Source organism: Ischnura elegans, chromosome 8 (assembly GCF_921293095.1).
Source record: "Ischnura elegans chromosome 8, ioIscEleg1.1, whole genome shotgun sequence".
In the NCBI taxonomy this organism is placed as follows: domain Eukaryota; kingdom Metazoa; phylum Arthropoda; class Insecta; order Odonata; family Coenagrionidae; genus Ischnura; species Ischnura elegans.
The window spans coordinates 96418099-96443129 of NC_060253.1; the positions used below are offsets into that span (position 1 = coordinate 96418099).

Consider the following 25031-nt stretch of genomic DNA (forward strand, 5'->3'; position numbering starts at 1 on the left):
ATGCAATTCAAGAATGGAATAAACAGAAAGTATTAAAATTCATGAAAAATGAAAACACAGCAAATTGATGAATAGCACCACTACAAGTCACAATATTTTTATTGTATCACAAAATAAAATAATTGCAGCTATGACTTAGTTCACTAAATGATTTTCAATGGAATACATTAAATATTCATGACAAATGAGGTAAAAATGCACACAGATCCACGGACAAGGGTTAGTGGATGCTTACATGGAAGACACTACCACAGAACAATAGCAAGGAAATAATCAAATGAAGCCATTGACAACCAGGTTCAATTAACATCAAGTGAAAACTAATTAATCACAATTTTACTCAACTAATTCACTACCTCGAGTGAAGTTAGATGTACACCATTATGATGGCTACGCTCGCATAAGTATGTGAGAGAACATTGATGAACTGAAATTATTTGTGCATAGAATCATCCTCAACTTCCTATAAAAATTTGTTATTTTTCCTTGGCATACATCAAATATGATTTGATGTGACTTCCTTTCTAGTATGAAGACACCAATTCTTTGTGAGTGACAAGTTTCTCCTCTAAATCCCTATCAATTCAAAAGGCATCTTCTTGCAAAAGGATAATTCAATTCTTTTTTATTTTTTGGCACATTAATAATACTGAATTGCATATGAAAATTCACAAAAAACATACACATTTCCCACTGGATAAAAATAAATATTTAACTATTAATTACTAACTCCTTATAGATGCAATAGATGAATATAATTAAGAACTAAAGATGGTGACAGAAAATGATTTCAAAAACTTCAAAATTTAAATGACTGCAAGCAGTAATATACAATAAATGGATACTAAAAAATAGATTACATAACATTAATTAAGCACAGTGAATGATTTAATAAATATTCTTCTTTAAGTCAAAGGCATAGCTAACGTGATAGCATGTCATAGCTAAAGAGTTTGGCTCGGGGGGCCATGAGATCATTCCAGCACCACCCATCCTACTAGCAGTCACGGGTTAGCTGCTTTCTGAAGTAGTAGTATGAATTGAGGCAAAAGGGACCACACCCCTGTGCAGTGGCTTAGCTACAGGTGCATGCGTTGCCAGCAACCTGAAGCGTGGCCACCACAATTTTGATTCGTCAAATTTTACTGGGAGGGCCATGAGCTGTATTGGCCCAGGCTGGGCTATGCCATTGCTATGAATTAATGAACATAGAAATAACATAACAGTAACACCAACTTTAAAACAAAACCCATAACTACAACAGCAACAGTGATATAGTTATCACTAAAAACTTTAATCAATTTTAAGCTACCTACATTATTTTAATACGTTGTTCTACAACAGATTTAAATTATATAGTCTATCTCTTTCTATAGCTTTCAATATTGAAAAACATTCTTTTAATATAAATATATAAAATTCCAACATTATATATTGTACTATATTTGGCAACAACATCAATTAAAATAACTGTTCCCACAAAAATACTATGTTTCACGACCATTTATCTCAACTTTCAAGGGTATTTCCAACCATTCGAAAGAATGCCTTCCTTAAATGAGGCAAAAAAAATTACAGACATCATAAAGCCTTAGACATGGGTACCTGATAGTGCAAAAAGCAATGAAAATATTTTATTCTACACAAAAAAATGTTTCACCTATCCCCATAAAGACCTGTTTTAAAGTTAACTGACCAGATAAAAACAGGTAAAATGGTAAAAATATTACCTGCACTTCCATTTTTGATTGATCATTCAACAAACTTTTTTGAGAGAGCATAATGCTGGTTGTTAATTCTGGTCTGTGACTAGCTGGGTAATAGCTTTTATATTTTCATTTTATTTGTGTAGTACACACATTTAACACGTTGCGTACGGATGGCGAGAATTCTCGTAATTTTTTTCCAGAACGTTCCGGACGGATGACGAAGATTCTCGTCATTTAGGCATGTCGACCTAAAAAATTTTAAAGCGTACAATACATATTCGTTAGTACATTTTCAGTTGTTGTTCGTTATTCATAATGAATTGATGGATCATGACGTTTGATTGGATAAAGTTATATTCTACACATAAACCTTTTAACCATGTTTAAACCAAAGGCATTACACCCTAATAGGCACATATTTCCAATCTCTGCGTTCCTAAGTATTTAAATACCCCGGTACGCAACCTGTTAATATGTACTATGTACTATCATTTGTGCAGGCCGTACGATCATAACTTGGAATTCAACCTCATGAAACCACAGATTCGATGAAGCACAATGCCATACATTTAGTAATGCAGGCAGTGAATATGACATTAAAACTGCTAACATTTATACACATGCTCTGAAATGGAAATGCACCTTGTTGTTGATTATAACTTTAAATGTCTAATATTGCACCTTTTTCTGCTAGCTTTTTTATTAATTAATTTATTCCCTTCATTACCTGTAAACTTCCTTCAGGATCTGTATTCATCCATTACTACTGGGTAGCATGACCTTAATTCCATACAGAAAGGTATGGGCAAAAAACAGCAAAGCTTATCTTTGTTGAACAAGGGCAATTAAATGGAAAACCCTAGCTATTCACTACATTACCTTACAGAGATTAGTAAAATGGGGGGTCAAAGATCAATTGCATTTAGTACTAATTAATCCTTCTGCTCTCAAGGCAATTTTCATTATCACTTCCAGAAAGCTCAAGACCAATTCAAAAATGCAACAGGCATTCTTGAATTAGGTGTTTCACATGAACAAGTTCTTTTGTTCATATAGAACACAAAATACTATGGAAAAGATACAATTTCATCAGGAGTCATAAACATTTACATAATCTCCAGTATAAAAGTGAAACTAACACAAAATATTATAAACAATATTTTGAAATGTGATTAAACACAACATATCTGCACCTTGAGAGTCTCTCGGAGGGTTAAAGATTTTGAAATAAGAGTTTTCAACAAGTAGGCAATCACAAATTACTGAATTGCATACTTAATGCTTTCGATGGTATACAGAAACACAAAAAGGATGACATACTATCACCCCTCCAATTAGTACATAAATCCTCAAATAGGAATTGTAAAAAAATAAGCATTAAAAATAAAATATGCATCTGAACAGGATAAATAAATCTTGATCAAATTTGCAGATGAATTGAAAGTTAAATAAATAAAGTGGGCTTAAAACAAAGAAATGCACTTAGAAATTATTAATCCCAACAAAGGGAAAAATATATGTTACTCATAAAATATCTTTTGGCTTGAAGTAATTCGCACTCTAGAGTTAAATTTCATAAAAATGCATACCTATCCATATAATTTTTACATATTTCACAGCATTCCATCAACGTCTCGAGATTATTAACTGTGAATTATTAGCCTCCAAGAATAATTGACGATGAAACAAATAAAAAATGGAAACAATGGTTGATCTACCAAATAAAAAAAGTGTGTATGCATGTTTATGTGCACGGCTTCAAAAGCTACATAGAAAATTTACCTAAGGACAATCCACAATCTGGTATGTTGAATTCCTGAAGTAGGACTAGAAAAATACAAATACGGCACAAGCACCCAAGAGAAGAGTAAAAGTAAATGATACTTGAATCAAGAGTTATGCAAACAAAGGTCTTACAGAAACATATGAAGTAAAAGATTCATTAATTTCACCATCAGAGAATGGATTTCAATAACCTGAAGCTAAATCCCAAAGTCCCAGTGAGCACAAAATATATTTTACCCCATTTTTACCCTAATTTTACATGGGTAAAATTGTGGTAAAAGATGGGTAACCTGGGTGGTAACGGGTAAAATATCTGTAAATTTATATACATAATATGTAGTAAGTTAACTCCCATTTCTCTAATCCAAATCAAAATTCCATGATTTAACGTTAAATCCGTCCAATTTAACGTTACGTCTGTACGGAACAGTGATTAGTACTTATGGTGCATACTTTATCCATATTCTATATCAAGAGTATTAATGATTGTGGAGAAGTTTCAGAGAAATAGTTCAGACAAAAAAGACAGTCATTACCAAAAAGGTAAAAGTCTAGTTACCTTGAAATTAGAGTGCGTAAAAAGGTATTTACTACCCTGACAGGCACTCACTTTTATGATGTACCTCAAATAAAATTCCTAACAGCAGTAAGCATTGGTTAAAAGATTTTTCATCAAAAACTAAACTGTGCAAGACATTAAAAAAAACAAAAAAAAAATGGGGAAGAGGACAGTTGTAAAGGAACATTCTAACATACATATATATAAAAGAGAAGAGACCATAAAATCATCACATACTTTGCATATTAAAATACTTACATGGGATTTAGCCCTAATAAATTTTAATTATATACTACCAGTACATAGTATTCTATTCACTATCCTTCATCGGGGTAAAAAATGTGGTTTGATGCAGCCTGATCATCCTTATCTTCAAGATCAGATGTGATTATGCCTCCTGATAGGTTTCTTCCCTCAAGGCGATATCCTTGGGCAGAGTTATGGACCCTGGCTTCAACAAAAAAAATCAAATGGTAAAGTGGAGTGCATATCCAATATTTTACCATTAAAATTCATCCTCACTGCTACCACTGTCAATATTCATTTGATCAGTCCACCAATCTCGTACATCCAGAATGACATTGGACACCTTAGGAGCAATAGGTTTATGAGGAGGGTGAGAAATAGGACCAATATTCTCCTTCAAAGGAATGCCCTTAGCTGTTTCAAGCATTCCTTCTGCATGTGAAATCTTAGGTCCTCCTAAAATTAAGAGATGAAATTTCGTATCACATACAATGAGATATATATGAAGCTCAATTATCCAATACATAATACCCAATTAATTTAAACTTAACTCATCCAAAATGTTATTTGTTTGAATGAATTGAATTCTAACTTGCAGTAGTTTTGTTCTACTCATTAATTGAACCAAAAAATTAAGGATAAGTCGGTTCCACTTCTTTGTCAGTTTCATTTCTGGTTCAGTTCCCCACATTTGTCCTTAGCCCAGCTCTCAATTTAGTATTTCATTTTCATCGTTAAGGTTTCAAAAGTAAATCATAATTTTTGTTTCATATTACTACAAAAACTATATTAAGTTTCATAATGTCACTCCATTTAGAGTACTTGATGCAAATTGAGTCTGAGAAGTTTTCTAAGCCCATAACCCAATGGAACTATAGTTCCATTGGGTTCTTATAAGAACCCAAGAACTAAACCATCAATATAAAATGAAGAAGGAGCAAACAAACCAGGTAGAGCACGGACAGGACTTCTTCGTCTCGCTCCCCCTCCAGCCACAATCCCTCCGCTACCTCCACTTCCAAAGGCTCTCTCCTTCTCCGGGTCAGAAAGCGTTGGTGCCAAGTAGCACCGTCTTACAGAATTAGCACTGCCAATACTATCTGAGCGAGGAAGTGGTGCAGATGATGGGCCACCAGACCCGGGAGTGGTTCCAGAACCAGGAGTCGAACCGGAACCACTGACTGGAGGACTGGCACCTTTACCCCTTGGCCTCCCATTAAGGGAGACATTGTCACCAAGCCCCAGGGCAATATCATCCTTCATCTGTCCAGACTCTACCCCTATTTCTAACTGTCTATCCATAGCTGTGCTCCCAACACTAATCCCCTCTTTCCCGGATCCTGTGCTGTCCTTTTCTGATGTGGCGATATCTTTCCCAACAGTGACAGTTGGTCTAACACTTGGAATTCCCTGAGAACAAATGTATTATTTGAGTTAGGCCAGTTGAAAACATATGTTTTTAAAAAGGTGATAGTAGAAGTATGCATATACATATTGTTACAGATAAAATTCAGCACCATCACACACTAACCTGAGTTTGAGGAGACTGATTAAGCTCCTCTCCAATCCCTTGCCCATCTCCACCTTGCCCAGTGGCCTGCCCTTCATTTGTAGCACGCAGCCCGGCTATTAAACTACTTTGCTGCTTGGATACAGCTCGTATCTAAATGGAAGTAAAAAAAAAGTTTCCACAGATGTGAAAAAGGCATTCTTTGAAAAACTTCCAACACCAACAGTTATTACGAAAAATATCGACAGATAAGAAACAATTTCTTTTCCTGAAAGCATTATGAGTTAAAGCATATTCCACACAATAAGAATTAAAAAATATTAATGAATATAAAACTAAAATATGAACAATATAATCAATAAGGGATGGTCGGATCAGATACCTCCGATTCAAATATCCAAGGATTGCCCTTCATCGGATACTTCGAAACCAAATTTGCTGAAGGCTTTGGATCTGGATCCAAAATTTTAAATTTATGCTTCAGTGAATTCAGCATCCCATACGAGGGAGTAGAAAGAGTTTCGATCCTACCTTCGCATGCACTGCTGCACTGCGATGCTTGTCTTACTCATGAACCATTTTTTTTAAAAAGCTCTCGTAGGGGTTATGCAACAGAATTTCAGCCGTGGAAATTTTTACGGCAAAATACGACAGGCAAATAGTGTGACTCTTACAAAGAGATTGAACACCCATCGGGAGAAACTCAATGCCATAGGATAACAACCACCTCAAAAGTGACTGAGTCGCAGATTTAAAAAAAACACCCTCAGCCCTCCATCACCCCATGCCTCGGATATTATTTTTTCCTTTCCGAGACCACACAGTCTGTAAATCATTACCTTCGAAGGATAATATCAAGTTACATGAAAAAAATGGAAGTGTGTTTCATCCCTATCCCATCTCACACACTGACCTTTGTCATTTTACCTGCTTCAATTCTCCCAGTTTCTGGAGAACAAATGCTAGGTGAGCGACTTAACGGACACGAAAATGCCTCCATAGTTTTTGTCAATAGTATAACGTGCACGAGATTCAAAAAAGAATGAGACCAAATGCTTTGCATTTCAAACATATGTAGGTTTTTTAAGCTCAAACTGATTGAAACTAAGTTTTTTTTTTCTTACAACAAGACTATACCAATATTCAACATTGTCCAAACAGCAGAATTTTCAAAGAAACAGGCTTGACATCAGTACTGTCAAACAAGAAAATACAGCCTGGAAACACCAACTGTATATATCACATAGGTCGCCCTGCTTTGCCTTGAAGGCAACGACATCACAAAATAGCAAGATCAGACATGTTCGTAATTGACTCCCTCATTTGTAGCCTCATTGCTTGAAACACGGGGGAGCATACTTCTTCCCCTCCACCTAACTTTAATGCACTTCTGCTGCCCACTCCTTCCTCTCGCTCAGCGGTCGTCTCTTTCTGTTCCCTGTGATGCTAATATTGTTATAAACATTGTTAATTGTGTTGCAGATTGCAAACTTGCAATTTCATTTAATTATATACCCATAAAAATGTCTTTCATTGCGTAGAAACAATTTTATTGACATAAAGATAACTTGTGTGTGCACTGTGACCTGAAACTATTGCGAGGAAGTGCAAAATCCACCTCACCGCAACTGAAGCATTTGCGGGTGAAACACATGTCAGTATATAGTGAGAAAGTGACAAAATTTGGGGGAAACTTACGTGAGGAATATTAAAATTCAGTCAATGGTTTATTCAAAGATTGAAACCTATTTTCATTTCCAAATGCAAGCCTATCAGTTTAGATCTTGGAGCATGTAAAGATTTTATCATTAAAAAAAAATAATTTGATGGCTTATAAAAATGATTTTTAATCAATAAAAATAATAAAATAAGTATGCAAATCTAAAAGGCAATCCTTTGATTGTATGTACCAGAAGAAACTTGAATAATTTCTTTGTTATACAGCAGGAATTTGAAAATGCATCTGAATCTGAAAGTATCCGAAGATCCAGATACGAAAATCAAGGATCAGATCCAGATCCAGGTCTGAAAAAAATCCTGGATCTGTCCATCCCTATAACCAATGCATTGCACATAAAAACATTCTTCAACATATTTGGATAAAATTTAGTCTTATTCTTTTCTTTCATCGTAACAAAAATCAAATTAGATGACTATGGGGTCTGAAACAAAACAACCATATTCCTCTAAAAGTACGTGCAGAAAGTAAGTCCCCCTCTTTTGGTAGAAATACCTTGGAGAATTTAATGCAAAGGAATCAATTTGAGTGCAAGTGTTAACTTTTCCATGAGTGAATCCTAAAAAATTGGAGGGGAGGGTAAGAGAAACATGGCATTATGTAATAATAAGTACCTTTCTCAGACAAGCCTCAAGCCAAGTGCGGATGGTTTGCTTGGCAACCTCTTCTTCAATAATGTATTCAAATTCTTCACGAGCTAAGAGTTCTTCCAACTGCAAGGCCTTTCTTATATCAACAGATCGATAAGACAGCATGCTGAAAATATATATTCAAGCAATGTATGGTGAAATTTTATACTTCAGATTCCAAACACAATGCCTTGTACAGAATAAGTCCACAATCCAAAGCTACATTGCGTTTTTTTACAGCACTTACAAACGAAAAAAGTGAAGAGAAAAATACCCATCTACGCCCCTTGGCAGGATTCTTTTATTTTCTACAATGGTTGATGTTAAGATGAATAGCATTCAGTGAACAGTACAGATACAGTGACATATGTAGCATCACATGATGATGCAATCCTAACCCATAGGACACTTGAATTGCAGTTTGAAAACAAAGCAATTAAACTTGCAAATGCTGTCATGATTGCTGTGTTGAGCTGACAAGGGAAGACCATATACCTTACTCCGCCATTTTCAGGGCTGTATTTTTTATGGCATTCGGAATGGCGAATGCATCTTGGAACTGGTAGCGACCCCAAGCAGTGTTATTTCAAATGCAAAGATACGAAGACTACACTAGAAAGGGAAATTTCAGCTTTCTGTAGAATTCCACTGCTCACCAGAATTACTCATAAAACATTTGACTACACTAGAACTTACCAGGAGAGTGCAAAGCAGAATTGAGTTTGTTGAACGCAAAGCCCTATTGAAGGAAATGATGCTGAAATACAGGCATATCTTTCGTGCATTCTAAAATAATGTCTCCTAAGCTACCATCCTCGAAAACATACCAAAAGTTTAAAGGGGAGCAATAACGGTGGCTTTTTTTCTCGAAGAAATGACATTTATTGGTGGCCCTCGTGTTATCATGCTATAAGGGCTACGGAATATTAAGGGAAGCGAAGAGCACAAGACACATTTGGTGTAATTGCTGATTTTAAACAATCAAGTCTTATTTCATCCTACTTTTTCATTGAAATAATATTTTGAAATGGTTCTTTTTATTATATATGTACTTGGTAAGTAAACTACCTTTGGAGTAATGTGAATTACTAGTGTTCGAGAGAAATGGTCATTTATATTCATTTTATGTTCCTCTTCATTAAATCTGCTTGCATATTGCTGCTCACCTTAAGCCCTAATGCCATGTGCTCTCGCAAGAAGTTGTTTTCATTTTTAATTTGGAAATTGATCAGTACAAGCAGTACAAAAAATTAATGTTTTAGTGCAAAAACAACCCTTTTTTGTGCATTCTTCATATCTCAAAGTTTGAAATGACACTGCGTAAATACCTAAACGCGACTATGATGATAAAAAGTCCTCTCCTGCCTCTGCTTGCTGCAATTAAAATTAAATTTTAACTTAAAACCAACAACCATTTCAAACACAACCATGGATTCAACGCATTGTCATTTTCAAGGTCATTTTTACCTTGCGTTCTTTCACCAAGGATATATCACCTTCCTCAAAATCAAGCCTGAAATGATTTTATTAATTTTTACTTATTGCCATATGATGAAAATGAAAACTACAACATATAATGAAATGAGAAAGCCGCAAACCCTGGCCCCCTCATTCAATTAATTCATTACAGCTAAACTAAGGTTCATTCAATGGAACCACTACCAGTTCCAAGATGTGTTTGCCATTTCGAATGTCATAAAAAATACAGCATGGAAAGAGGTGTAGCAAGGTATATGGTCTCCACAAGGGAATGCATTACTGAAGTAAACGAAAAAAGAATATCTCTATTAATAAGATAAAGAGGTAATTCAACAGGTGTCAATAGAATAAAAAGTATTAACGTAGTGGAGAAGTTAAATGGAACAGAAGTGGATATGACACACAATTAATAGGGCATGCAAACACAAGCTATGAAAACCGACAATAAAGAGGGAAATATTTCCACCACCCAAATAATAATTTCATCCTAAATTGGCACGCTCAGCTCACAAACCACTCCACATGAAAAAAGAATGAAATGGCGATAAGACAGAGATGCAAACTCACTTGAGCACATCATGGAAAGTGACATCCTCTCCATTATGAAGGCGCTCAAGCTCATAGCACATGTGCTTAAATAAGAGGCGATCTTTCTGCGGGTCTACTTCCAAGCGTCCTTTTAGCAAACGCAAAATGAATTTCACCTGAAAAGTAAAAGAGATCAAGAATGCTTACCATATCAGGGCAATTATGCAATGGCATGGTTGCACAAATGAGTATATATACATGCATAAAAATATTGTACGTTATGCCAAATTGAATTCTTAAAAAAATTACTGCTGTGTTTATAAAGCTTTGCTGATATAAATGTAGACATTAGCTTACTGAAATTAAACTAAGCAAAATCACAATATTCAATAATATTAAGGTACCAAATATCTCGTGAAAAAAATACAATAAAAACTTAGCAGACAACAAATGAGAGATTGAGAAAAAATGCTTTACTATGGCATAAAATGATAATAAATATAAAATTGCATGAAAATTGAATTTATTTGTTTAAAACTTCCCCTATATTTCTTCAATAGAATTTTATTGCATTGCAAGGTGGTCACCTTTCACTGAAGGAGTATCATTTTTCAGCACATAATTTTCCATCATAGACCCAGAAATTTGATAGGGAAAGAGGGCATGGTTCAAATTTTGAATAACTTTCCATCTCTATCCTAGAAATCAAGGGAAGCATGACAAATGATACTTAATAGACCTAAAACAGACATATTTGTTTCTAAAAAAAACTTCTCTCTCCAAAATTTCTGAATTTTTTAAATGCGTAAAATAACCATACTAAAATATAAGTGTCGAGGTTAGAGAATATGTTTTGGGGCTTTTTTATGCATCCTAACACAAGATTTTAGGGATATTAACATGTACCCAGCCAGCACAGGTAGGCAGATATCCAAAAATCCCTGAATAGTTTCCTGTGATACAATGATGAGTTAGTATACTAATGAGTTATAAACAATCTCTATTTCAGAAATAAGACTCCAGTCATCAACTCCAGTTCTCCATGGATAGTGGCAAGATGAAAGTCCAATAAAGCATGGGTAGCAAATGATATGAAGACAAAGAAGATATGCCAGAGATTCAGGAACAATATTTTGCATGGGAACAGAAAAGTGCTATCAACAGCCTTAAGCTGAATTATGATATGAAATCCCAATTAATGTGAGGGCTTCTACTGCTAGCTGCTGCAACAATGCTATCACCAGATATAATTCGAGACCGCCCACCACCTTTCCCATCATTTTCCTCTCACATACATTGCCTGCCATGACCTAACTCTTATCGTGGGCCGTGAACTGAATTGTTGTGATCAGTGAATTTTGAATCCTAATTTTGCTACATAAGCAGTGATATGGATAATGTGTATGGAATTTGATGGAATAAATACATGTAATATAGAAAAGATATAAATGAGTTAGTTTGAGCCCAAATAGAAGTTTAGGGTGCAATAAATATGTATCCAATAAGCACTTTTTTCTGTTCAACTCAGTAGTATCACTAATATGATTCAGACCAATATGTGACAATAACAAAAGTGAAATTCCAACAAAGGTTTTCCCATCCATGCTCATGATGAGTGCAGTTTTCCAGGCACTCCAGCCATGTTCATATGTTATGAGTGGTGACATGTTATGAGTGGTGACAGTTCAAAAGCTATCCTTTACTTGTCTCCATGTCAAAGGTGAGAGGCTCGTAATTTTGCCACCAAATATTTATAATGTTTTCCATCGTTCAACAAAATGCTGATTGGCTAGCACTCTTTTCCACTCATAACTGATGGGGTAGCCATGGTCTCTGTGGAAGTTTTTATCTTGTGGATTTCCAACGCTTCTCTAATCTGCCTTGGATAAAAGTGGCTCTCCTTTACCAATATCTTTACCTTTCAAAATCAATTGTATGGCCTGCCTCGCTCCATGCGTGTTCTGCAATGGCAGCAAGTTAAATTGTTTCCATTTCGTCAGTCTTGCATGCTCCTTGATTCTCAAGGTCATTCCTTGTCATGTTATGTACTCCTACGATTTTCCACTGGAGCATGGTACCTACTTAACAAATGCCTTCGTGCAGCTCCTGTGGGATATGGTCTTTTGGCCCAGGCATAAATAACATTGTGGATTTTGGTCACCCAATTGAACCTGGCGACTAAGTCATATTTCCTCAGGATCCTGACTATCCTTTCCAAAGTTCCCACGATGCGTGGGATGGTCAGGCTTCATGTGGGTTTGGCCAGTTACCCCTCCTCAGTGGTATGGCATTCCACGGGTGGCCAGGAGTGTAGTTTAGCCACCTTTTCAGCCCTCTTAAGGACCATTCTCTGATTGTAGCCATTATAGTGAAGTGCTAGAGTCAAGAGTTTATTTTCTGAATTCAATGAGTAAGCATCAGAAATGGTGAAAGCCTATGAGTACAGAGATTACCACAATTGCCTTTTGGGTGGGATGATGATGTGACGTTGTATTGAGATATTGCTTGGAGTCCGTTGCCTTCCTATATATGGCATTTCCAAGACTGCCATCGCCTTTTTTCCTGATCATAACATCTAGAAAGGGTAGCTTGCCATCCCTCCCCTGATCCATAGTGAAACAAATGTATTGTGGCCGACTGTTCAGGTCAGTTAGAAATCTGTCCAGTGAGGCCAAATGATTGTGTCATCAACGTACAGACATACTACACAATGAGTCTGCGTCAGATATGGTGAAGGCCCCGCGGAGTAGAGAGGTTACCCCAGAGGCCTTTTAGGCGGGATGATGATATGATGTAACCTTGAGATATATGTTGAGTTTGCTTTCCGTCTGTGCAGATCGAAACTGTCATCACTCATTACAGGCGAATGCAGCTAGAGCACCAATGAGTGTAAACATTTTCTAAATATGTTGTCATAACCTTACTTATTATCAAATATAGAATTATTTTTTATAAAGTTTTACTCACCCTTCTCACAGGAATAACACCTCTCTGATGTATATCAACAACGTTCCACGTATTCTGAAAGTTTCGAATGTCAGCATAAGATAGCAATGCATCTTCCTCATTTGAGTAAAATAATGAAAAATTTTCCATGATAATAGCTAGAAAAGATTAAAACATCATTTATAATACACATAACATACAAAAACCCTGAAATAATGTTTACGACAAATCTCAACAAATTTTTAGAACAAATCTCTTACCCACAAGAAGATTCAGGACAATGTATGTGATGATGACATAAAAAGAGCAGAAGTAAATAAGAGAAGCTGTGAAGTTGCCACAGTCTGTACGCCAAAAGTCTCCTCCAGGCGTGCAATTTGGAGGCTGAACCATGCAATCGTGCATGATTTTATTCCAATCCTCACCAGTCACTATGCGGAATAACATAGCAACACCAGTGACAGGAGACCCAAAATTTGCCCTCCTACAGAATTGAAGGCAAATCAGATTTAACTGAAGAAAAAGTTAAAAACAAACAGATTTAAAATAAACAAATACACACAAACATCTACAAGTTCCTTTGAGGAAATTGATGGTTATGGATGATTGATTTTGTTGACAATCCTTTCCAAAATTATGTCCGTAATTCCTTGGCTTGCCAATCACCAATTACACTGCAACACCATAAGTGAGGTTCACCATTATTTATACCATAAAAATTGTAGCTCAGCTCTTAATAGAACCATAATAATCCACCGCAGTAGAATTTAAAAAAATAATGCAACTAATGGCAATCAGCATATCCTCCCAATTGGCTGTAATTTGATTCAGATTGTTAACATTTACTTTTAGAGAAGAAAGCTTCATCAGTAAATAAATAAATAGGTATATATGCATCACACATTTAAGACCAAGATTCATCTCTCGAGGTTTTGTAAATCGATACAGAATACCTGAAGTGCGTAATTGATAAGATTTAATTTTAAGTATTAAGTGAGTGATTTTTTTTTTCGGAGAAAAACAATTGGTAAATATAGGTTGGCTTAGAAAGGTTACTGTATGAAAATGGCGAGTACATATTTTTATAGAATAGGCACTAAAACACAGAAAAATCAAGGCAACTAATTTAAGGTCAAAGTTTCTTTTGGAATGAGCACAAACTAATCATCCATGCAAGAATAGAGATTTCTAAAAATGTGCGTCGTAGAACTTTAATTATCCATGTTTTTTATGAGTACCACCGTGGAAGAAGGAGGAGATATGATAGTGGCTGGAAATGTTCATTTTCTTGTTTATCAAGTCTCTGCAGACATCATGAACTATCATATTTTCTCCTCCTTCCATGGTGTCGCTTGGCAATTTCGCCGTAGATGTCGCCCGGGATGTATACCTCTCAGGATAAACACACCAAATTCGACCACAGGATGGTTGCAAGCCTATTTTAGTTGAATTGCACCAAGGGAAGACATAATAACTGCAGATAAATGAAACCTAATCGTCTCTTCGATAATTTGCTGATATCAATGTCTTAAAACCTTTGCTGGGGACTGCTAAAAAGCTAGATGCAGATAAAAGAGATATCACATCTGAACATTGTAGTGCTGTTGCTGATAGAATCACATGAGGTTTCTGCAGAAATTATCCATGTTCAAAGAGACTTTAGGACTTTCTTCCATAAGCTATCATGAATAATGAGTGGCAAATACTCACCATTGCCAGGATGCAATGCTTATCTGATGGCACATGGCGATCTCAAGACTGCCCAGATAGTGATGGACTGCCCCGTGGCAGTGCACATGGCTTTGTTTATTTATTTATTTATTGAATTCTTCAAACACAGCCAAAATGGCCTTTAAATTGAATACAAATCATAAAATCTGCAGCTTTAACAAATATAAACTATAAAAAAAACTATAAAAAGGATATAAAAAAGAAAAAAAGGGATTCAGAAGATGGCTTTTCGAAGCTGCCTCTTGAATAATTTGATGGGCATTGAAAGATCCAGGGAAGGGTGAGCACTCGAAATGGTATTGAAGGAGGTAGGGAGTCTGTAAAAAAGTGATCTCTGAGAGAGAGAGAGAAAGACAGAATTTAGGTTGGTGTAGTAAGTGTTTATTACGGAAGGAGCAGGTGGGAATGTGGAGTGAAAAGAAAGGCAGTATTTCTGAGGATCGGAACTTGCCATTTAAGGCATTGTAAATGAAGGAAATATCAAGGTAATTCCTACGGGAGGATAGTGGAACCAATGATAGGGCAGACATTACTTCAGAGCGAGAAGAATTACGGAGGTGAGGAACACGGTGTCGGACTACTGAAATAAAGAAATTAACTGGGCGTTCAAGAATTTTAAGGTTGGAGGGACTGGCAGTGGAATAAATAACGGAGCAGTACTCGAGGATTGGGAGAACGCAACCGGTGAAAATAGCTCTCATGGCGATTGGATCGGTAACAGAAGTGAGTAGATAAAGAACTCCCACAACTGGCAGTGGAGTAAATAACGGGTCTTGGATTTCATTTTGTTGAGGTGTGGAAGAAAAGTTAGTTTGGGGTCGAAAGTAACACCCAGGTCAATGATGAAAGATGTTTGTATCTCCTTCCTTCACAGGATAATTTTGTACATGTAACTAACTTTGTAATCTCACAGAGACATGACTCTAACACTGAAAAGTTGCCGTTAGGTTACATTATACCCAATAGGCCTTCTCAGCCCAAATGACAGCAATAGGGATTACATAGTAATGTGGCACCATTTATCGATGACAACAAGAGGAAGGGGACGCTAATCCATCACAGGTCTTCTAACAGCTTTGGAATTGCTATGTACTACAATATTGAGTTTGTTTGGCAAGATTTTCTCTAAAGAGAGCATTCTTTTAGAAAAGACTGTTGCACATCCAAACATCAACTTTTCACTGCATAGTATATCCTTGGGGATACAGAATTAATAATACAAGCAAGATTGAAAGGAGAACGAGTCCAAACCAAAGCAGGAAATGGGGATAATCCACCAGAGCTGGTGGGAGCGTGGACGTCACCTTCTCCAAGATGGTCTGTTACTCACAAATTGAATGCTTCCACTATGGAATTTCTCAAAAAAAAAAATTATAAGATGTGTGATGAGCTACAGTTATTGATATCATTACATACGAATTGAATTTTGTCTTTTTTTCACAGTTTTAACAGGGGAAATGAAGCAATTTTTGCAATAAATCTGCTATAATTATTATTAAAACCCAATTATAAAAAAAATGCAATAAATATTCATCTCTGGATAACCATATGTGTGTAAATAACACAAATATTCTATGTTTTGTGCCATAATTGACAGGAAAAGATGCAATTTTTGATAAACATCAGCTATAAAGAGTTAGTGCTATAATAAGTGATTTTCTGGGGATCTTCAAATGATTTCTTCACTTTCTTGAGAGAAGTAATTAGAAAGAAGGAATTAACTTAAAGAAATTTCATGATGTCAACTGAGATAGGGAAAACAAGAAATTGCACATTTCCAGTTGCTATTATACATCTCGTAGGTTTCAATACTGCAGCACAATTATGTAGTTTACATTAGTAAAGTGGGAGAACAAACAAGTTGCATATTTTAAAGTTCTGCTGCAGATTAAAAAAAAGGAAGTAAATGATATGGATAACTACTGACCTGCCAATTCCTTCTCCATATTTGACTGTTCCAAACAGAATAGTTCCAGCCAAAGCATAGAAGAATACCAGCAAAAACATTCCAAATATGATAAAGAATGACTTGTACACAGACACACCCACAGTCAACATGAGCATCTTCAATGTTGCATGTTTACCAGTGATGGTAAAGAAACGCAGAATCACCACCATGAATCCAACGGAATATGAGAGGTCATTCTGGAAAAAATATAAGAATAAATGAAGATCCCGACAACAACCTTTCTCAAGAGCCAATTATGCACCAATAAGAGCAGGATTTTGATTATATATCAAATTTTTTTCCTCCTCATAAATCTGCAGTATAATTTATTAAGTACAGCAGACTCCAGATTATCCGTGCATGAGTTTTACGCTTTCTCAATGTTTTCCGCGATCTTTAGAGAAAATAAAAATGATGCAAAAGCAGCAGGATTTTTGCATTTAATGCTAGGCTACACCGGACATATTATTTCTATTAGAATTCCCTTCGTAAAATGGAATTATTTTATTTACTTGCTGACAAGGAATGTTTCAAGTCTACTTGGATGTCTGCTCTAACGGTGCTGATGACGATCAGCCGCAGGAAAAAAAACGCTGCATTAATTTTAAAAGAATTTTCAATGTTTAACTAATCGTAAATTACGAAAAATGTTATTAATGATCTATAATTGCATATTTCATATAGCAAATTTGCAATTATTACCGTGGCGTCTCATGAGGTTGAATACGAACCAAGGGAACTGGAGATTTCGTCACACTCGGGTATGTTTACGCTGCAACGAGTCAAGGTCAAACTGGAGAGGAAGGGAATATTAGAAGTGAAGGCAGCAAAGGAAGTGGAAGCAGAGATAGCATGAGTCATAGTTGGGCACTTCCCTGCGTAGACAATTTGCCATAAGTCCTGATTTCCTATAACTGCTGCTGCACGATGGCGTGATTGCGCACCCGTTGCCTTCATGGGAGTCCCGTGTTCCTGTTTTCCAAGCATCGTGGTGTGCGATCGTGCTCAGTGATCACAGATCTGCATCCCGCAGCACTTATGTCCGGGACAACTGGTCCGAGATGCAACTATGCGGAGTGGTGCCTGACATTGTAGTTTCCAACGTCGCACAGCAGTTTTAAAGCATTCACAGAGACCACTTTTCTGAATCCGTAATCTTGCAGCCACGGATGCATGGTTTTCGGAAACCAGGTATGACACGGGGCAGTAGGAATGCAAGTACAATCAATTCAGTGCATCGAGTACAATCTCGTTTTCGCCACTAAAAAGATCGCGGTCAGGAAAAGAAAGCTCTAAATGATTCCCGAAAGCAATCTAAAATAACAGAAGATGTGCATAAAAAATATTTCATCGTTGGATTTATATGAATAATGAAAAATTAAATGATATTCAAGTGAAAGTTTGGATTAATCATGTTTTCCGATTATTCATGCTGCCTCTCCTCACCATTAGCCTGGATAATCAGGAGTATGCTGTAGAAGGTGACCAAGTAAAGTTTTAAAAATTAAAAAGAGAAGGAGACTGGGACAAGACACTACATACATTCATTAGGTGGTTAGTTAAAGATTTGAGGTATGAATGTCATTATTGTATAACTAAAGCAAAAACAAGGCTGAACAAAAGTAAACACTAAGTACTTCTCCACAGTTTTTTAAAATGCTGTTGCCTAGTTTCAATGGCTACAGCAGTATCATTGATGTTACTAACTATTGCACTTTGTGTTTGCTTTTGTTCTACCAAGAGTATTACTTTGTTCCACCATGTAACGCCAAAATCAGTTGATTTGATAAACAGGGTTCATACCAAATTTCCATTTTTAATTTCCCTAACTCAATACCAATGGCAAATCAGTCATGTTAAGGGTTTTTACAAAAACTGGAGCAAGGAATATAGTAAAATAAAGTTGGGTAGTAATAATTAAGTAATAGTTGTAGAAATGAAATCAAGTAGTGCCAAGTAGGTACCCTCTACTACCCAGCCAAGGCGGCAACAAAACACCAACTTGCCCCGAAAACTCAGAAATTATCCGTGTATTCAACCATGGCTTTCTTCTTTTTGCTGTGTATCTGGAGTTTTCCCCTAACATTTCCATGATTATAATTGCTAATTAGCAATCCCAATTTTTGTTTCTCAAATATTACCCCGACTGGTAAGAGCCCTGGAAAATATTAACTTAAGAACAAAAATGAGGTTGGCTTATTAACAACACCATTAACTTTCACAGCCAAGAGGTGAACATAGACCAGAGTAGGAACATTGCTATTTATAAGTAGAATAAAAGTAATCAGCACGAAATTTGTCCCACTAATATTTTAATGAGTAATTATTAACTTGGGATAAAATTAATTTATCTCTTATTTATTTTTATGTACTTGACAATGGCATAACAGCCGAAAACGGTTGTAATTTTTTAAAAATATTGTGGAAGTAACAAAGGGTCTTTTATTGCTAATATTTATCTTTTTGGGTCTTAACTTACCCTCAAAGTAGAGTTTATGAATATCCACATGACACCCAAAACTGTGACCAGAAGATCATAACGATTTCGTCTTGACTGCCAGTAACCCCTTGGAGTAAAAGCTATATTCTTCATCACAACTTCAACCACAAACACAAGAGTTAACACTGTGCTCACAGTAGCAAGAGCATCCGTATGTCGTTTTCCTTCACGCCACTAGAAAAAAAACATAAATTGAATAATTTCATGGTAAAACAGACAATTAGCACAAAATTTGGGGCAAACATGCTTTAAAATATATTATTGATAAAGAAATAAAATTGCTTTAACTTCACTTATAAATGTTGCTAATGCCAGAATTTTTTTGCTTTGAATTTCGTTGAAGCTACGTCATAAATGAACTATTCCATGAAGTCATTCAATTAACAAATAAGTGCATATGTAATGACGCATATGATATCACACACAACCACATACGAGAAAATAATGACAATATCAATTTCCTCTATCATAAATTATTGTTAAATTAAAAAGGGCAATGAAAACCTTTAGATTGTCAAAAATTAAAGATAATAATAATTAACAATATTTTAGGCTATAAAAAATTACTGTACTCACTGAGACTGCAAGGAGACTTGAGTTAATAATCACCATGAGAGCAATGAACCGTTTGAAAGAAATGTTTTGAGTGATGTCATATATGAAGGCTCGGAATATTTTTCCATCTGGACGAGGAGGAAGGTGCAGAGGCTGAGCAATTTTCAATCTTTTTTTCAAGTCACACCTGAGACAGAGAATGTTAATTAATTACAAATGATTGTAATAGTTCTCAAGCAAAAGGGAAGGAGGTAGGGCCCAAAACGTACAACCATGCCCAAAAAAATAATCAAAGGAGACAGATAAACCATCAATTATCATTTGATTTATATTTTTTACAATTACTTTGATGTCTGTATAATACTTTATAGGTATCTTCTGTGCACATTGAATTGAAAAACCAGCTGTCTTGAGGAGAGGACTGGTTAGAATTAAGGTAGGCAAATAATCCAACTAATAGTTCATCAAACAGTGGATGATGGTGGATCTACCAAAATGAACAAAAAACTTGCCATCTTCTCTGATCAACAGTTAGCAATGCCGTTCCTTTGTTTTCGGAATAATTGGCAATCACTACACCCACAAATAGGGTGAGGCCAATCATGCAGCCGAGGAAAATGTAGATATGGATGTAAATGGCATGTACCTAAGTAGAAATGGAGCAACTATTTCAGAATATAGTATACAATGACAAATCAAAATAATGCTTAACACATAACAGGATATATATGATAAAGGTATCACCTTAGAAGATAATCAATACTTGATGAATTGAGAGCCAAGAGAAATGAGAGAATATGATTATGAATGTTAGATGCAGATTATGTACACAACTTCGATTCCAATGGGTGTAGAAGTAAAGATAACCATTTCAACAAAAAACTTGTAGTTTTGAAATGATTGCACATGGCACTCATTATCACAATTAGAAGATTTATTTGATTTGCCAGTGATTAATATTCAACCGTAAATGTATAGTAAAGAACAGCTTCTAGTCACTTAAATAGTTAAGGCCAGGAAAAACAAAGCAAAGATAAATTAATATAATTTCAGGAAATTAATACAACTCTCTCTTTCAAGCAAATGCCCATTGAATGACAAGTTCAACAGTAATTTTTACAATCATAGCTAAGTAAAAAAGGATTTTTATAAAAATCTGAACAAACAGTATACTTACAGGACCTAATGCTTTGATTAGGACATCACGAACATCCAACCATCCCTTGAATGACAAAACTTCAAATAATGCAAGCATTGCATCTCCAATATTATCAAAGTTAAATCTTCTAGGATTGGCCCTAGAAAAGGAAGAGAAAAATACAATGAATAAGAATACTTATCACCTAAGAGAAAATTTTAGCCATATACAAGGGATTTAATCATTTCACATAAACACAATACTTTAGCTGTAGGTACAAAAAGCACACACACTTTGAAATTTGGTCACATTAAATATTTATACATAAATCATATTCCTCGTCAATTTTCACTCAGAAATATAAATTTAAAACAGCAGATTGTCATAAATAAGAATAGACGTAATGAAAAATTATTCGTATGTAACATCGATCAAAGACTTATTTTAACATATTAAGTGCAGAAGTAGAGATGTGCGAATAGTATCTGCGAATACTCGAATACCTTGAATACTAAAAAGTATTCGATATTCGAGGTCTCGAATAGTTATGCTAAAGGTACCGCCTTGAATACTTCGAATACTTTGAATTTCGCGTCATACACTGTCGCACGCACGTCGTTGGTAGTTGACTCGGAAAAATGTAGAGAACTCTAGTCGTTTAGTACATGCAGTGCCGTTTTAGGCAAGTTGACGAATTACATCAAATTCGTGGATTAGAGCGGTGAACAGAGTTTGACGTGGGGAATCGAAAAAGATCTGGTGAAAAAATCCGAAAATCCCCATTTCCCCCCACCAGGAGAACCTATGTGCCGTGGGATAGTAACTGCATAGCACAATTCCCAAAATCCGCTACCCCCTCCACCCATCAGCCCTCGGTCCCTCCTCCGAAGCTTTCCTCCTCTCCGAAATCAAACAAAAGGCCCCAGACCATAAATCAAAAGCTTCAAAAGAAAATATCAAGTTACAGGAAAATAATAGAATCATGTTTCACCCTTCCTTCTTTCTCCCCCACTGACCTTTTTCTGCCTACCTGCTTCGCAGTTCCCCATATCTGGAGGTCAACCGCTGCATGAGTCATCTATTAGCACAAAAGGTGTCTAACAATGAATTTCAGCAATTTATATTATACCTGCATTGGATTAGAATATTAGTATTGTGCTTGTGATTTCAAAAAGAATAAGACCAAACACAATGTATTTCTGACTTTATTTAAGCATTTTACGCAATAAAATAAAGGCAACATTAAGACTCGCTTCTGCACCGTGAAGAAGATTCAGAATATCCTACCTTCACCGAAGGATAGCCATCCTCCCCTTCAATCTATGGGAGTGTATGAGGTTCCCTGCTGCTGCAGCAGAAGCTACGTGGGACAGAGCAAGCGTTCAATCTCCCAAAGGCTTAAGGAGCACGAAAGGGCGTTAAAATTACATCAGTGGGACGCATCAGCTGTTGCTGAACATTTTGCCTCCAGCCCTGGGCATAGAATAATGTTTGACGCTACACGGGTGTTAGCGAAGACGGAAGAATACCATCCGCGTCTTATACGTGAATCCATCGAGATTGCGAAAAGACCTAATAACTTTAATAGGGAGGATGGGTATAACCTCAGCCGTATATGGAGAGGGTTCCTAGCACAATATAATGGCCAACGGCTATCGGCTAAAATTCAAATCCGGCACAACAATGGGTAGAGAAAAAAACATATATAAGCTCGGGACGAGTATAAATTCCTTCCATTCTCTTGATAACGCTACCAGTAGGAGGAGTGAAACGTCGAGTTAAAATGTTTTCCACACAGCAATACCCGAAAACCACCAGCAACATAGATAAAAGAAGCTGTGAAAGTCTTCAGACGAAAATTAATATCCTCTACGGGGAGGACATTTATAAGAAGATAAGAAGACTGGAATGTCTTCGAAATAAGAAGAGTAAACTTCTCTCATCCCTTGCCTTCCTACAACGGTGCCGGGATACAGAAATAATTCCAACTTGTGTGAGAGTGAAACACCACCTGAAAACTCCAAAGGCCAAGAATATTCTCAAGCGAACCAGCCTAGCTCTCCTACGTGAACGTGTTCGTGCTACGCGTATGTCACTTTTTGTGGTGGCGGAGGAATTATATCACCTTCATTTGGAGCTTTCTGGGATATTGAATCGTGAGTACTGGGACATCGTAGATAGAATTACTAATAGTTCATCCGCTCGTACTCTCAAAGATACCACTCTCAAGCAGAAGCGCAAATTTGAAAATTTCGCATTGAGGCAGGAGAAGCCGCAGGCTGAACTACCAAGTGCGGTTTATAATTTATCGAAGAAGAATTTGGCCCAAGAGACAGTCTCAGTTCTTTCAAAAGGGTTGAACTTTGCAACTGCGCCTAAATACCTACCAGCGGAAGACATCATTGCAGGAGCAGAGGCTGCAATACGTCTACTTCCTCCAGACAAGGCTGACAGCATGAGACATGAAATTGTGCGAGTGCTTCGACGTTCAAAAATGCCTAAATTAAATTTACCAGCAGCTGAACTACGTTACTTGAACGAATTAAAGTGTGATAACAACATCCTCGTACTTCCAGCTGACAAAGGCAATGCAACGGTCATCATGGATAAGGAAGAATATGGCAAGAAAGTTCTCTCCCTTTTGGATGACGATACTTACGAGAGACTAAATAAAGACCCGACAGCCAGAATCGAGCGCAAAGTGAGAGAATTGATCAAGAGGTCTTCAATTCCCGAGGAAAATCATTGGAAATTAATGCCCTCCGCATCCAGAGCTCCACGCTTATATGGTCTACCAAAAATCCATAAGGAAGGTACACCTTTGAGACCTATTGTAAATACCATTGGCTCGCCGACCTATAAGTTAGCCCGTTATCTCTCAAGAGGCATCCAGGATTTCGTCGGTAGAACAGACTCCTTCATAAAAAATTCGGCGCATTTTATAGAGATCCTGAAAGACCTTCGAGTGACCGAAAGAGATATTTTAGTCAGCTTTGATGTCACGTCGCTGTTCACCAAAGTTCCTGTCCCCGATTCAGTGGACATTTTAAGAACTCTTACAGGTGATGGACTACCAGGAGACTACCCAAACTTGGTAGAATTCTGCCTTAGAAACAATTACTTCCTTTACAACGGGCAAATATATGAACAAAAAAGTGGTGCGGCAATGGGTTCCCCACTTTCACCTGTGATTGCCAATTTATATATGGAGTTTTTCGAGAAGAAGGCACTTGAGACGAGCGAGAAGAAACCATCATGCTGGTTGAGATATGTGGATGATACCTTTGTGATCTGGCCACATGGAAAAGAAAAACTTGAGGAATTCCACATACATCTAAATACAGTACATCCAGACATAAAATTCACAAAAGAACTCGAAGAAGGAGGTTGTCTTCCCTTCTTAGATGTACTGGTTAAAAGAAAAATGGATGGAAGCATAGGCCATTCAGTGTACAGAAAGAAGACCCACACAGACAGGTATCTGAATTCATCATCGCATCACCACCCACAACAAAAGGCCTGCGTCATTAAAACGCTAACCCACTGAGCCAAAATCGTGTGTGATGCTGAGCATATCAGTGATGAAATGCAACACCTTATGTGGGCACTGAAAGGCAATGGTTATAGTGTCTCTTCCATTAAAAGAGCAATGAAAGAAAAACACCCTCCTCAAGATGACGGCCACAAGGGGAAGAAGCCACTTACATGCGCTAAAATTCCATACATCTCCGGGGTCACCGATAGAATCGCCAGAATCCTCCATAAAGGCAACATTAAGACTCGCTTCTGCACGGTGAAGAAGATTCAGAATATCCTACCTTCACCGAAGGATAGCCATCCTCCCCTTCAATCTATGGGAGTGTATGAGGTTCCCTGCTGCTGCGGCAGAAGCTACGTGGGACAGAGCAAGCGTTCAATCTCCCAAAGGCTTAAGGAGCACGAAAGGGCGTTAAAATTACATCAGTGGGACGCATCAGCTGTTGCTGAACATTTTGCCTCCAGCCCTGGGCATAGAATAATGTTTGACGCT

The 25031-nt window shown here is 36.7% G+C and overlaps 1 protein-coding gene across 1 annotated transcript in view; it reads right to left on the minus strand.

Moving 5' to 3' along the window:
* Positions 1 to 3258: 3258 nt before the first annotated feature.
* The window catches only part of LOC124163326 (sodium leak channel non-selective protein), an 83017-nt gene continuing 61244 nt past the window's right edge, over positions 3259 to 25031 (minus strand). The window contains exons 22-33 of the mRNA XM_046540150.1: positions 21041 to 21161; positions 20376 to 20509; positions 19885 to 20050; positions 19288 to 19482; positions 16788 to 17005; positions 13390 to 13613; positions 13151 to 13287; positions 10223 to 10359; positions 8162 to 8303; positions 5831 to 5962; positions 5247 to 5709; positions 3259 to 4755 (exon numbers count right to left, since the gene is read on the minus strand). Coding sequence (XP_046396106.1) covers positions 4559 to 4755; positions 5247 to 5709; positions 5831 to 5962; positions 8162 to 8303; positions 10223 to 10359; positions 13151 to 13287; positions 13390 to 13613; positions 16788 to 17005; positions 19288 to 19482; positions 19885 to 20050; positions 20376 to 20509; positions 21041 to 21161 — 2266 coding nt within the window. The 3' untranslated portion in view covers positions 3259 to 4558. The remainder of the gene's footprint in view (positions 4756 to 5246; positions 5710 to 5830; positions 5963 to 8161; positions 8304 to 10222; positions 10360 to 13150; positions 13288 to 13389; positions 13614 to 16787; positions 17006 to 19287; positions 19483 to 19884; positions 20051 to 20375; positions 20510 to 21040; positions 21162 to 25031) is intronic.